The following is a 14,287-nucleotide window of genomic DNA, read 5'->3' on the forward strand; positions in this document are numbered from 1 at the left end:
GGCACTTGGCTATTTTAAACTGCTGTCCACACTTCTCTGAGAGGGCTCACTTCATTATTTATGCGCCACATTATTTAACTCCATTATTCAAGACGAGAACAGATACACTAACTTAAATTATCATCAGAGTCTACACTTGTCCCACTGCAACACTGAAAAATATTAAAGAACACTTTTAACTCTGAATCATGTGAGAATATTGTTCCCATTAAGTAGAGCTCTCAAACATACTCCTTTCGCTTTCATTTTTTGTAAAGCCATTTAAAAACATTTTTTGGCTAAGAGTCTGCCACATGTCTCCACAGAAATGTTATTTGAAATGCCCCACAGTATTGCATTAAATCTTTTTAAACTAATGAGTCCTAATGATAGTTCTGTGTTGTTGGGGCACTTAGACTAACCCAGTAGTTTAATTTTTCATTCAGTGTGCTCTAATTTTGATTACTTCAATTTTTTTAACACTGAAAGAAAAAAGCAAAACAAAACAGATTGCACTATATTAAAATCCAATAGACCAGGACATCATCATATGAATAATAGATTTTTTTGGCTGCTTTTCCTTGTAAACAGGGATGACCTGGGACAGCCCTGGATGTGGGAGGCGGGTGGGGGTGATGCAGTTTGAGATAGTGAAAACTGGGGACCAAATTCACCACTGAATGCTCCACCATTGGTTGAAACCATTGAATAACCCACTCTTTTTTGTCGCCTTTCAAGCTTGTGCAATTTAGGCTTGACAAATGGGCAAATTATCAAATTAGCGCCCTCTGCTGTTTGGACTGTGGACTTTTCCTGAATGTACAGATTGCCAGTCTGTCCCTGCTTGTAAATAATAATGATACCGCCAATATGATTTCACTATTATTTTCAATCAGCATACAAATACAATTAAATAATGGTAAGCTATATACATTCAATGTAGACAAACGTAGACGCAAATAAATAAATACAAATAAAATAAAATAAAAACACCCTAAAGTGGAACTAATGTCTTTTTTTGTGATAGGGTCGGACACATTTGAGCGCTGCACCAAACATGGAGAACAGGAGTAAACTTTGGAATAATATCTTCAAATAAACCTCATATCAAGCGAAACTACACGACCTGCTTGGGTTATTCCCACGCGAAATAAATAACTTTTAGGTGAACTATAAACACTATGATTATTATGCATGGTTTTCCAGACATGGTGCGTTTATTCTCGCGAATGCTAATATTTTGCTAGCGTTTTAGCAGTAGCCCGGATGTGACTGGGCGCGTGCACGTTCAACTGTGAGACTTTATTGTAAATATTGTTAAATAATAGTGGAAAGGATGTTTTTTTTAAGCATTTAAGCCTAAAATTAGTCACATGTATGTAAAATATTAACTTAAAAAAAATTAAAAATAGAAGGAGCAAACGAATGAATAGCATTAAAGTAATTCATGATGTTGCATTTTATTTTTTCTACAAGCAACACAGCTGATTATTTATTATTTTATTTTGATCATTTCCCTTTTCTATTTTGTTGTATAAATGTATTATAGTCGGCACAATAGTTAATAACAATGCAAAGAAATTAGAAATTACAGTTTTTACTCATGCTGATGTAAAAACCTGTTGCTTTGTGCCAAGAAAGCTTTTATAAATTTGGCATAATTCATATCCTGCACAATATTTGTCTACTCTACACACCTCTGATACCTTGTGTATAAATAACTGCAAGGTGTTTAACTTATTTTTACATTTAGTAGTTTTTATTCGGTCATTCTGCAGCACTACAAAACAAAACAAAACATAAACTACAACCCCATGGATCATGACTGAAAGGGTTTAGGCTGAAGTAAAACGTACTTATAACGCCTAACCTTATTAAACAATGACAGAACTTCAAGAAAGAAAAGCAGCAAAAGCAGCGAGTTTGTGTTTACAGTTTCACTTATGACTTATTGTCTGTATAAGAGACAAAAATTAACTATACATTTAACTTAATACACTGTGCACTTAACATAACGCCTTCCTGTCTTTTGTTTTGTAGGCTTTCGAAAAGAAGTAATGGATTTGAATGGGTCACAACTGTAAAGACTAAACAAGAGAAGATGTTTTGTCGTCATTTACGCCTAAAGACTCTCCCTGAAGTTTGGACCTTTGCTCGTATGAATGCCCACAAACTCGCTTCGCTCCAAAATGTGACTTCATTTCCTCACAAGAAGGCTCAGAGCTTAGTGTACCCCTTCAATAACATCGAGCCCTACCTCGACCGGTGAGTAAATGTCAGGCCTGTATGATATTGAGGGGGAAAAAATGTTAAATTGCAACTTTTCTGACAAGTATTGAGACTGCTATTGGATTTGTGATGATTAAATTTCTGATAACTTCAGAAGCATTAACATTTGAGAGAATACTGATACATACTGAACAAATATAAGAATCCCATGCATTTCAGAGCATGAATGTTTTGGAAAAATAATTAAAACTTTGCCGTTTTAGTTTCAGTAATTGTGATTTACAATTTATAGGATTCTCTTCAAAGTTTACATTTTAAACAAATCCAGAAGAATTGACAAAAAGATTGAAATATGAGCTGACAAACTAATACAAGAATCACATTTCAGAACATGTTTGTACAGATCTTAACTACAAGGTTAGCAGTTTTTATTCAGAATAAGCTTGAAGAATTTATATATTTTGTTGTTTGTGGTGGAATTTGGTTCTTAAACAATTGCAGTCTTTGTGATTGGCTAATTTTGTCCATTCAAAGTGCAGTTTTGTTTAAGTATTGTGCAGCCCTAGTGTTTGTATAATGGTAAATTTGTTATTAAAACATTTATATGGGACCTCAGTTTTTTCTCTTTTTGCAGGTCAGTGAACAGGTCAGATTTCCGACTGTTTGACCCGAGTGTAGAGGACATGCTCAGAGCAGAGAAGCTCTTCCTCTCCTCACCGTCTCATCACATCGATTATTACACTTCTGCAGAGCGGATGGATCATGCTCCTGACCTCAAACAGCCAGAGGTATTTTCAGCCTTCTTCTTTTATATATGTTATAAATATATTTACTGGTAAATCTAACTAGACTTTAGGAATGGAAAGTCGAAGATTTCTCCTCTCATTTTGAATCTCATGATCAAGAATACATTTTTAAATTTGCCACCGAAAATTGTATTACAGAAAATAATGGAAAAATATGATGGACAAATGTTTTCTTATTTTATTTCTTTTTATTTTATATTTATCTAAATATTTATTAAAAAATATTTGAGAATGTAGTCTCGAAAGGTACTTTGAAAGCTATTTATTTTAATCAGGGGTGCACAAACTGTAGTTCGGGGGCCAAATATGGCTCTCAATTTTTGTTGGCCATCATGTTTTTTGCTGAATTAACCCTAATTACCAAAGATAGTTCATTTTGCAGCAAATTTTGAAAATGTTTTTAACTTAAATAACAAACATTTTGATGTAATACAGACTGAACATTAAAGCCTAGCCTTATTAAAGCTGCCACAATACAACATTTAAATGATCATCATCAGCATCATTCTCTTGTATTTGTGGCCCTCTGCTCTGTATAAGCTTTAATATGTGGTCCACTGTAAAAAACATTTGGGCACCCCTAAATTTTAAATACTAAAGTGTAGTGCGATAATGTGCTGTTTTGAATAAAAACCTTTGGAAATATGAAGAAAAAGTGATTAGTCAGTGATTTTTTTTCTTTCCTTGGTCCTCTGATTCTCTGGAAATTAAAGAAGCTGTTAAATATCAACACAGACAAATTCCAATTGACAATAAAATCATGAAGTTATCCCTTTAAGAACAGTGGTGTCATTCAGAAGAAAACTGTTTTGTATTGTGTGTGTCTTGCAGGTGTGCTTCATTGGCCGGAGTAATGTGGGTAAATCGTCCCTGATCAAAGCTTTGTTCTCTTTGACGCCTGAGGTCGAGGTCCGGGTCTCCAAAACTCCCGTAAGAAAACCCTCTAAATAAATCCATTCACATAAAAACGTATTGAAAAGTTGAATTTTGGCCAGCAGAGGGCGCAAAAACGCAACCTGCTGGCAAACGGACATTGGTTAACTACAAAGTCTAGTGAAGGTGTCCAGAATAAAGCACTGTGCCAAATATGCCAGATTAAGCAGTCAAACACACTATTTCTTATATGATTTAATAAGGAAACAGTATTATAATTTGGTTACATCCTCTAAAAATTTAGATTTAACAGATGAAATATACAAAAATAAATATACAGGTGGATATCCAGATAATGACATGCAAGAAAACTGTGAGCCCTACATTTCGCTGTTTTCATCTTAAAGCTAGACACTGCAGGGGAATTGGAAAAATCTTAAATATATGGCTATCAGTTTGAAGCTTTTTCTGTATACTTAAAAATCTATTACATGGTTTTCATCATGTTATGTTCTCATACAAAAATAGTGCATTTTCTGGGTAAAATAAAATCACAAATTGCATATATTTGTGACATTTAAATCTGATTTTTTTGCTTAATTTTGTTGATATATTAGATAAAATAAATATAGAGATGGATTTACTAGATATTATGGAACTCAAACTAGACCAAAGAAGACATCAGTTCCCTAATCACCACACATCACAGTTTCACTTAACTTTAAATTTCCCTTGTAGTCCTCTGTGTTCTGTATTTATGAGTTAATATTTCTAACATCTGTCCTGTAATATAATTCATACTCACATGGGTTTTTCATTAGGGTCACACAAAGAAGATGAACTTCTTCCGAGTGGGCCGATCCTTCACCATCGTGGACATGCCTGGGTATGGACACCGGGCGCCCAAGGACTTTGTGGACATTGTGGAGCCGTACCTCTTCACAAGAACTAAGTACGCCAATCAGTGTAAATCTGCAAATTAACTCTAGGTTCTTTTTAAAGACAATACAGTAGGAGATGTCTTTGAAAAGAACCCAAGACGTTAATGTACAAAAAATAACAAAAGGAACGGTTTTGGGATAAATCTGCAAATGCTTTAAACTAATTTTGTAGTCCAGCAAGTGTGTATCAATTTGACTTAGAAATATTTTATGTATCTCTTCTCTTTTAATGTTAATTTTATGATGATTATTTATGTTTTGATTTGTTTTTATTGGCTGGATTTTAACGTCTTTCTTATTCTGTAAAACACTTTGAACTACTTTGTGTACCAATTGTGCTATACAAATGAACTTGCCTTCCCTAATTTTTTCTTATATATTCTTTCTTTTCTTCTTTTCTTCTTCTTCAGCCTGGTGAGGACGTTTCTGTTGGTGGATGGCAGTGTGGGGCTACAGCCTGCAGACCGCATTGCTCTGGAGATGTGTGAAGAAACCAGGCGGCCGTATGTGGTATGATACACAAAATACATTTCATTGTAGAAACAGAGTAGCCGCAGGGTCTTAAAAGTCTTAAGAAGGTCTCAGATTTCGTGTTTCTAAATTAAGGCCTTAAAAAGTCTTAAATTATGTTGTCCAAGTCTTATTTTTTTCACAAAGGTCTTAAATTTCATTAGCCTGTTGTTTCAGTGCAATGTTAAATGGAGAGAGGGACAAAAAAAACAACATCGTGAAATTACGAATGAACGTAATTTGGAGTATACGCAAACATTACGTTGGTTTTTGGTGCCGGCGGCAATGAGTAAACAATCAGTAGAGTGAAGGAAGACATTGGATGGATCATGGGGAAGTGCACATTTAATCCACAGTGGCTCTTAGATTCTAAATATAGTAGTTGGTTGGTCATTATTAGAATTAGATCTGGTGTTTTTCGCCCAGACAATGGGTGCGATGTTGGTCTTAATTTTCATTTAAGTGGTCTTAAAACAGTCTTAAAAATGTCTTAAATTTGGGCTAGTCAAACCTGGGGATACCCTGAGTAATAATGACATAGATTCTTGTTGCACTATGAAGCTTCTATTAAAAAAACAAACAAACATTGCCCTTCTCTCTGTAGCTGCTGCTGCCAGACTCATTCTGACCTTACAATGTTTCTATTAGCCTGCTCTAAGTTATCCCGGTGTTTTTATTTAGCCATCATTAGTTGATAATGCGTGTGGTCTTCAATGTAAATACAAGTGTACAAGTAAATAGGGGCATGGCTCGAATTGGGATACCATGGGACCTCTGAAATAACTGTGTTTTTAAGCTGAGTCCAAGGCAAATTTCCTCTTTGGGACTATAAAGTTTATCTCATTTAATCTTATCTAAGTTTGAGTTGCCGGGGTCCCTCATAAGAAACCATATGAACCATAAGAAACCACCATGTTCTCCCCATGTCTGAGAGGGGTTATTCCCATTTAAGGACAATTACAGAAATTTAAAGAAATATAAAATTTGCACTACTGGTCAAAAGTTTTAGAACACCACACCGTTTCCAGTTTTTTTTTTTTTTTTACTGTTGCCCAAAATGTATTGTAAACTTTTGATTCATGAAAGTGTCCATCTTTGGCAGCTGAACAAACTCGTGGCTCGATCTTTTTACAATAGAAATCAAATATTCTTCAGAAAGTTCTTCCCAAGTCTGTTGCAGAAGTTCCCATAAATGTGCGGCACTTGTAGGTTTCTTGGCTTTGACTCTTCTGTCCAGTTCATCCCAAACCAGCTCGATGTCTGATAGTAGTTTTGGCAGAGCTTGGACTTGTGTTTTGTAATCTTTTATCTTTTTTTTAAACCTCTGTCTGTTCAGTTCTTATCTTTGTACCATTTCAAGCTCTTCATTGGACTTGCACAACTTGAATTGCAATAAATAACTGGAAAAATGTGCGTGTTTTAAAACCTTTGACCAGTTGTGTATGTTCAGACAGAAAAATTTACCAAACACCACTTGCTGTCTTACATCTGTTCTAAGCCCCTCCTACTCCTCGGTCTTGTTCATTATATATCCACAGAGAGTTAAGGCTGAGCGGGCACTTGGCTATTTTAAACTGCTGTCCACACTGCTCTGTGATGGTTCTCCTTCATTATTTATGTCATATAATTAAACACTGGCACCATTATTCAGTGCAAGCGAGGGCAGCTTTTAAATAGCAGCTTGAGGGATACTTTTAATTGTCTATGTCATTGTTTCTCAAAGTGCGGAAAGTGTACACGGTCATGTTTATTTAGTGTCAAATCCTGTTTTGTCCTCGTTTAGGGTTAATCATTATTCAGAAATACCTTTTATGTGGTTTAGTCTTATGAAAGATCCTATTTAGATTAATTATAGACCAGGTTAAGCTGGTTTTAGGATGATAAAGAACAGTTTTAGAGCAGATGATAGTCTGAAAACAAAATTGAAAATCAGATACTAATTGATACTAAAACTAGAATCAAAACTAGACACTCATTTGAGCAGGTTTTGATACTAAAAAAGTCACATTCACAATACAGAAATGAACCTTTCCTAAATAGTTTTAGAATGATCTTGAGCTGTATCAGAACAAGTATAAGAGCACATAGACAAAACCATTATGTGTAATCCCGCAGTCATCCAGGCAGGTTCCAGATATAAAGACCATATGGTAATATTAAAGAAATTTTGTCTAACTCTGGAGATTTCCCTTCAAACCGTGCCCTGTCTTATGCTGTATAGATACAGTTTAAGTATTTTATGGAGCTAAATTATTCCCTGATTGTGGGAAAGATGGACTGGCATGGGTAGTGTTGTGTTTTAGGTTTAGTTTTTCCTTGAGTGAAGCAGAAAAGAGGGAGCCACTATGTGTGAATGCTCATGTATATTAGCACAAAGTGTGTGCTTTGTATATTTGAACACCACTTAAAGGTTCTATCTTACACAAAATGGACTCCAGTGAGCTTTAGCCATGTTATAATGTTGTTACCTCATCAAAAATATACCTGCAGTTGTGTTTTGTTTAATTTGAGAACCTGGTATTATTAGTCTCCAAAGCTCAGAATGCTCTGTGATGTCGTGAAGCAATAGCTTTCAAGTTAACAGCTCCTTTTACCTTTTGTTTAGTAGAGCTGAGCAATTCCAGGGTTGAAATTATCCATATGATTCTAGTGAATGTGTGTGGAGTTTAAAAACACAGTGCAACACTTCCCGCATTACTCCATGACATCACAAGGTGGAGTGTATTCAGTTTTCAGGAACTCAGCCTAAATATGCAGGATTTGTTTGTTAAAAATGTATGAATGAAACAAAATACAACTCCGGGTGTGTTTTTGATGAGGAAACAACATTATAACATAAAAAATAGTGTAATATGGGCTCTTAAAGGTTTGATTGATAGTTTTTTGTGCTTAATTAAAACCTCTGAAGTCCTAATGCGTCGTTTGTCTTCACATTTAGATCGTGTTGACAAAAATGGACAAAGGCGGCCCTCGCACTCAGCTACTGAACCTTCTCAGTGTTCACAAAGTCATTAAGAGTGAGACCACAAGCTGCTTTCCTCAGCCCTTCCTGATCAGGTGAGCTTTGATCCAGGACTCACACATCACACAGACGACGCTGTATTTGTCACGTTTGCTGGAATCTCATAAATGTAGATTTACTATTTACTATAAAGATATACTGTATGGAGTTATGTACATGCTATTATAAAGAAGTGTAGTCATGTACAGAAGATTTTATGCTTCAGTTCAAGGAGAGAGGGAGGGAGGGGGAGAATGGTGCAGGATGTGAGTAATAGACAATAGTATTTAGAGTATTTACTGTAAGTCACACACTGCAAAGATTTTATTGTCAACATGACTGTCTATACATTTTAGCAGGTATACCAATCTGTTATGGCATTTTATGAAGTTTCTGTTTTAAAATATAGGCCTACATCTTCTAATGATTAATACAAATTCTAGTTCTTTCTTGGTTTGATTACATTTGATTTTATGGCTCAAAAATACTTTGGAAAAACATTTATTCTTACAGTGAGTGGGGTCATCGCTCCACAGATCTGACCTATAACTTGATCCTCGTAATGCCACCTGCTTGTGTCCATGGAGATGGCTTTGGAGGTTTTGTTCTATATTGTGTAATGCTAGTCCATCTAAAAAAAAATCCCCAAATACCATGAAAAAGTGAAATATTTTTGTCACTCCTGTCAGAAAGTCAAATCTGTATATTGTATAGATTCATTACACTGAGTGAAGCATCACTGTTTAGTTTTTGATATTTTGATGAATATGGCTTACAGGTGATGAAAACCCAAAATTCAGTGTCTGAGAAAAATTGAATATTGTGAAAAAGTTTAACATTAGAAGGTCATGGAGTTAGACCGTAATCAGACCCTAAAACACTTCCAAAGGTTTCCTGAGTCTTTAAATGGTCTCTCAGTCTGGGTCAGTGGGCTGCACAATGATGGGAAGGCTGCTGACTGGACAGACAGTCACTGACATTCTCCACAATGAGAAAGCCACAAAAGGTCACTGCTAAAGAAGCTGGTTGTTCAGAGTGCTGTATCTAAGCATATTTATGAAAAACTTGAGTGGAAGAAAAATGTGGTGATGCACCAGCAAAAGGTATGACTCCAGCCTTGAGGTGATTGTTAAGCAAAATCGACTCACCTCATCAAGAGCCACTGACAAAGCCTGTACGGGAGATGAGACAACGTCAAAACAGTCTTACCTGGGCTGTGGAGAAAAAAGAACTGGACTGTTGGTGGATTTGGACTTGTTGTCCAAAGTCATCTTTTCAGAGGAAAGTTCATTTAGCATTTTCTTTATAAATCAAGGTTCCAGAGTCTTCAGGAAGAGTGAAGAGGCACTGAATCCATGTTGCTTAAAGTCCAGTGTGAAGAAGGGCTGGGCACCATTAACAAGTTGCCGATGCTATACATACCTTGATCCATAGGCCATGATATGATACATATCATGTACATACAGTGCACTTTCGGTTCTATATGAAATATTTATAATTTATTCGATATGGTTCAATAAAAAATAATGGCTAAATGATGGCTGTGATACTAAAAGTCTTTGTTAAACCACTTCTTGTGCAAAGTTCATATGAAACACGCCCATTTTATTCATCAAAACAGTAAAAATGTCAAATGTGTCGCATAAATGAGTTTCCTTCCTCGAAATACGCAACAAAACTGTAGAGCTGTAACAAAATAATTTTGTACAATATACCAAAAAATACTCTTGGTGATATTTCGGTACAGCAGCCATTGATATTGATACTGGATCATCACATTAAACGATACAATATATCGATATTTTGATATTTTTGCTCACCCCTCGTGTGAAGTTTCCACAGTCAGTGATGATCTGGCTGCCATGTCATCTGCCTGAGTTGGTCCACTGTGTTTCTGAAGTCCACAGTCACTGCAGCCATTTACCAGAATATTTTACAGCTCTTGATGCGTCCTTCTGCTGACAAGCTTTATGGAGATACTGATTTAATTTGCTTGGCACCTGCCCAAAGGCACCAAAAGCTGGTTCAATGACCATGGTGTTACTGTGCTTGATTGGCCTTAAGGACGCTATTAAAGCAACCTGGGCTTCCATTACACCTGCGCATTGCCACAGGGCGATCTCCTCCATGCCATGGAGCACTGATGCAGTAATTCATGCCAAAGGAGGCCTAACCAAGTATTGAGTGCACAGAAATTAATATATACTTTTCAGAAGCCTGACCATTATTTTTAAAATATCCTATTTTATGTAATATTAAAATTTTCTGAAGGCCATAATCATCAAAATTTCAAGAAATAAAGGCTTGAAAGTTTCACTCTATATGTCTCCTTATTATAAAATGTTACCAGATATACTTTTTTAACAGTTTACATTTTAATTTACAATTATGGGTCGGCATGTTTCTAATGTGAGTTCCGTCACGTCAGGAGCAGTAGAAAGTCAAGGGGAGTTTACAGCAGCCTGAATGACACAAAAAATGAATTTCTAGTCAGTCAGAAACACATTACGGCCCTGAACTAACTTATGAACTACGTTTATGACAAAGACTGTATGTTTGGCATTTTTAAAGAGGGTTCAAAGATTACATGCAGTAAAACATGTATGTTACGATGCACAGTGGTATGTTTATTTAAAAGATAAGAACATTGACAAATCGAAATGTTCTGACACTTTCTATCTCTTGTTCTTTTGAAACAGCTCCTTGAACTTCTGGGGGATCTACCTGCTCCGGTGCTTTGTGGCCCACATCACAGGAGCAGTCCAGCTGACCAACACGGCCCAGAGCTGACAAACGACGAGGACTTAGGACTTTGTGTGGCACTTCAAGGTCATCTTATCCGGTCATCTTATCTAGGGGCAACAGTAGCTCAGTTGGTAGTTCGTCCACTGATCCGAGGGTTGACAGTTCAAATCCCGCTCTTGACATAAAACGAATGGATCCACAGACCTGCAGATGAGAGCTGTTGTTGTGTCCTTGGGCAAGACACTTAACCCACTTTGCCCCCAGTGTTTGCGTACACTGGTGGATGAATGTGTGTGTGAAAGGTTGAGTGTTTCTTTAATGTAAAGAGCTTCGAGTGCCATAAAGGTGGAAAAGTGCTATATGAAGATGTGACCATTTACTAGGGATGTAACGATATCCAACTCGGTACAATATTATCACGATATGCATCTCACGATATGATATTTATTGTGATCTTTTGGAGAGGATAATTGTAGATAGGAAATGCTTTTGCTTTTAAAATACCTTGACAAGATTTTGGTATGAATTATCTCCATCATAATCCCAAGAATTCAAATAAAAAACATATTTCTTATTTCTTCATGTTGTCTGCACTGAAATGAATCATGGAATATGTCGTTTCCGGTGTTTATAAGCTGTTGGTACTGTAAAACCATGCATTTAAGCAAAGGAACTTGAAATTTGATATATATTGTGACAGCCGCGGATATTATTGTTAGACATTTGACGATACGATATCACGATATTTCGGTTATTGTGACATCCCTGGGCAGGTTCATTGATTGATTATATTTAACTGACCTTGACTATCAATTAATCTTCCTGGAGACTTATGTAGCATGTTTTGTGTTGATGCGGGAAACCAAAGTGCCCAGAGGAAACCCATCCAGACACGGGGAGAAAATGCAAACTCCACACAGAAAGGCCCGGGCGACCCGCGGATTGAACCCGGAACCTTCTTGCTGTGAGGCTTCAGTGCTAGCCACTCAGCCAAAAATTAGATTTTTGCTGTCTTAAAAATGTGGAAAAACAGAGTTAGTAGTTTTATCTTGTGCATTCAGAACATCCAACCCAAATTATTCACTGTGATGAGTTTATAAGCAGTTTTTACAGCTTTTGCCATGTTGGTAAAGTTAACAACAACTAGCATGGTAACACACACTTGATTATCAAAAAAAAATCTGTTTTATAATTACATGCAGACACTACACAGGGGACTTATTTTGATCTGAAGAGCTGCTCAATAAACTGATACTGGGGCAAGACACATTTTGCTCAAAAACATAGGAAAAAATCGAGGACAGGGCCTTTAATTAATAGTAAATATGCCACGTTAATACAACCACAGCAACCTGAACCACTGATACAACAGCAGAAGCTAAAATACTTCTCATCTATTTCAATACCGTGGACAATATCTCAAGTATTCTTTATGATTGCATACTTGTAACATGTCCAAAAAAAGCTGGTAATGGAAGGATCTTGAATAACAAAAACCTATAATGGCATAAATAGGTATTTTATTGTATGGTGTTGTAAGTTCAAAGTTCAAAGGTGTTATGTTGTTCTATAAAAGGCATCATTATTGCTGTCTCTGTGATCCCTCAGCCCAGGTATGATCCAAAAGAACTGTAGTAAAAGAAAAAATTTACTCTGTTAACTGGACAAAAGTTTTGCAGTGAAGACATTTCATTCAAGTGACTTCTTATATTCCGTCTTATATTCTATAATTAAAAAATTTTGTTTTTTAAATATTCTTTAGAATTCTGTCATGATTTCTTTGTGGTATTTTTATTGTCCCCAATGAGATAATTACCCCATAAAACTGATAAAATCTTGTTTGCCTTCATGCCACAACAATTCTCTGAATTTTGGACATGAATTATAATGAACAATGTTGGACAAAATGAACATTTATTCATTTATTGAGCAAGAATGTGACTGATAATGTATATTAATATATTGACAACTGGTCTCTTTCATGATTGGCAAAATGTGTGATAGAATTTCATGTAGTAATCAAAAATGACTAAAAGACAAACAGTGGAGCCACCACAATCTCGTAAAGGTTTTATGAGAACGAGTGTGAAGGTCACTGCGACAAACTCCATGCTGCTTTAAATTCCTTCCTGTCTGTTGTTCAAAGACAAGAAAAGTACATTTATATATGTTGCTTTAGTTTTTTGCTTGAGTTAAAAGTCCTAAGAACTTTTTATGGGTCTGATTTGACTAAATTGGAGAAACTGCACAGGTGATGACGATGATGCTCGTACATTGTGTTTAGCGTTTATGCCACTGCGTTTTTTAACTAAAAGACGGTGGTGGTACCTGTTCAGATCAAATGTTTAGACACTCACATCAGGATCTTAGGCACAGACTTTACAGCAGCCGGAGTGACAGAGAAAGCAGACAAAAGGTGACAGCTGATAAGACTGTGGAGGGTCACTGTCCTGTACAGTATTGGAAAACTGGAATTATTATGTTATGGGCAATGCTTTTCTAAATGGCTTTTTCCATTCCAGTAAAATGAACTGCTATAAACATCTGATTCTACTTTTCTCAAATATATTGCACAAAACATGCAATTATAAAATGGTGTCATATTATAATGTTTTGCAAATAAATGTTCAAGTAAAGTGTGATTTCATGCAAAGTAGGGCAAGTTGCAGAAAGCTTTTTTTAAATATCCGTTGTGAAATTGAATTGGGTTGCCTAGTAAATTTGGTTACATGGCAACCAAATTTTACAACAGATCAAATGCAGCCATGTGCACTGCACAGTTCACTTATCCTGCCATATTTATTATTCTGTTTTGAGGTCTGGCGAACGCTTAGAAAAGAGGATTCTAGTCACTGCGTACAGTACAGAAGCAAGCTCTCAGTTATTCATAATGTCAGGTTGCATGAACATACTCTTCATCATTTTTCCATTCAAAACTCTCGACCTGAATGATCTTGTGGCATTTAAAACTGTACAGATAATGTTTAAAGCTACTGGTAACTCATTACCAAGCCAAGTCCAGAGAAAGGGAGGAGGACTTTAGGCGACAATTAAAGTTTAAGATGAGACATGCAGTGAGAAAGAGAATTGTGGAGTAACATGCATATTGAGCTAAAACTAAATTGAGACAAAATATTTTTTAATATATTTATTTAAAATGTATTAATAAGAATTATTAATATATTGTTTTGCTCAATCTAATC

The 14,287-nt window shown here is 35.9% G+C and overlaps 1 protein-coding gene across 1 annotated transcript; it reads left to right on the forward strand.

Moving 5' to 3' along the window:
* Positions 1-1,011: 1,011 nt before the first annotated feature.
* gtpbp8 (GTP binding protein 8 (putative)) lies at positions 1,012-12,838 on the forward strand. The gene is made up of 8 exons (XM_020928975.2): positions 1,012-1,144; positions 2,020-2,244; positions 2,843-2,996; positions 3,846-3,944; positions 4,709-4,839; positions 5,239-5,338; positions 8,277-8,395; positions 11,039-12,838. Exons 2-8 carry the CDS (start codon positions 2,081-2,083, stop codon positions 11,127-11,129), a joined length of 858 nt encoding a protein of 285 aa, XP_020784634.1. The 5' UTR covers positions 1,012-1,144; positions 2,020-2,080; the 3' UTR covers positions 11,130-12,838.
* Positions 12,839-14,287: the final 1,449 nt, after the last annotated feature.

This window comes from Boleophthalmus pectinirostris, unplaced genomic scaffold (assembly GCF_026225935.1).
Source record: "Boleophthalmus pectinirostris isolate CB_2022bp ecotype Guang Dong unplaced genomic scaffold, ASM2622593v1 HiC_scaffold_1, whole genome shotgun sequence".
NCBI classification, from domain to species: domain Eukaryota; kingdom Metazoa; phylum Chordata; class Actinopteri; order Gobiiformes; family Gobiidae; genus Boleophthalmus; species Boleophthalmus pectinirostris.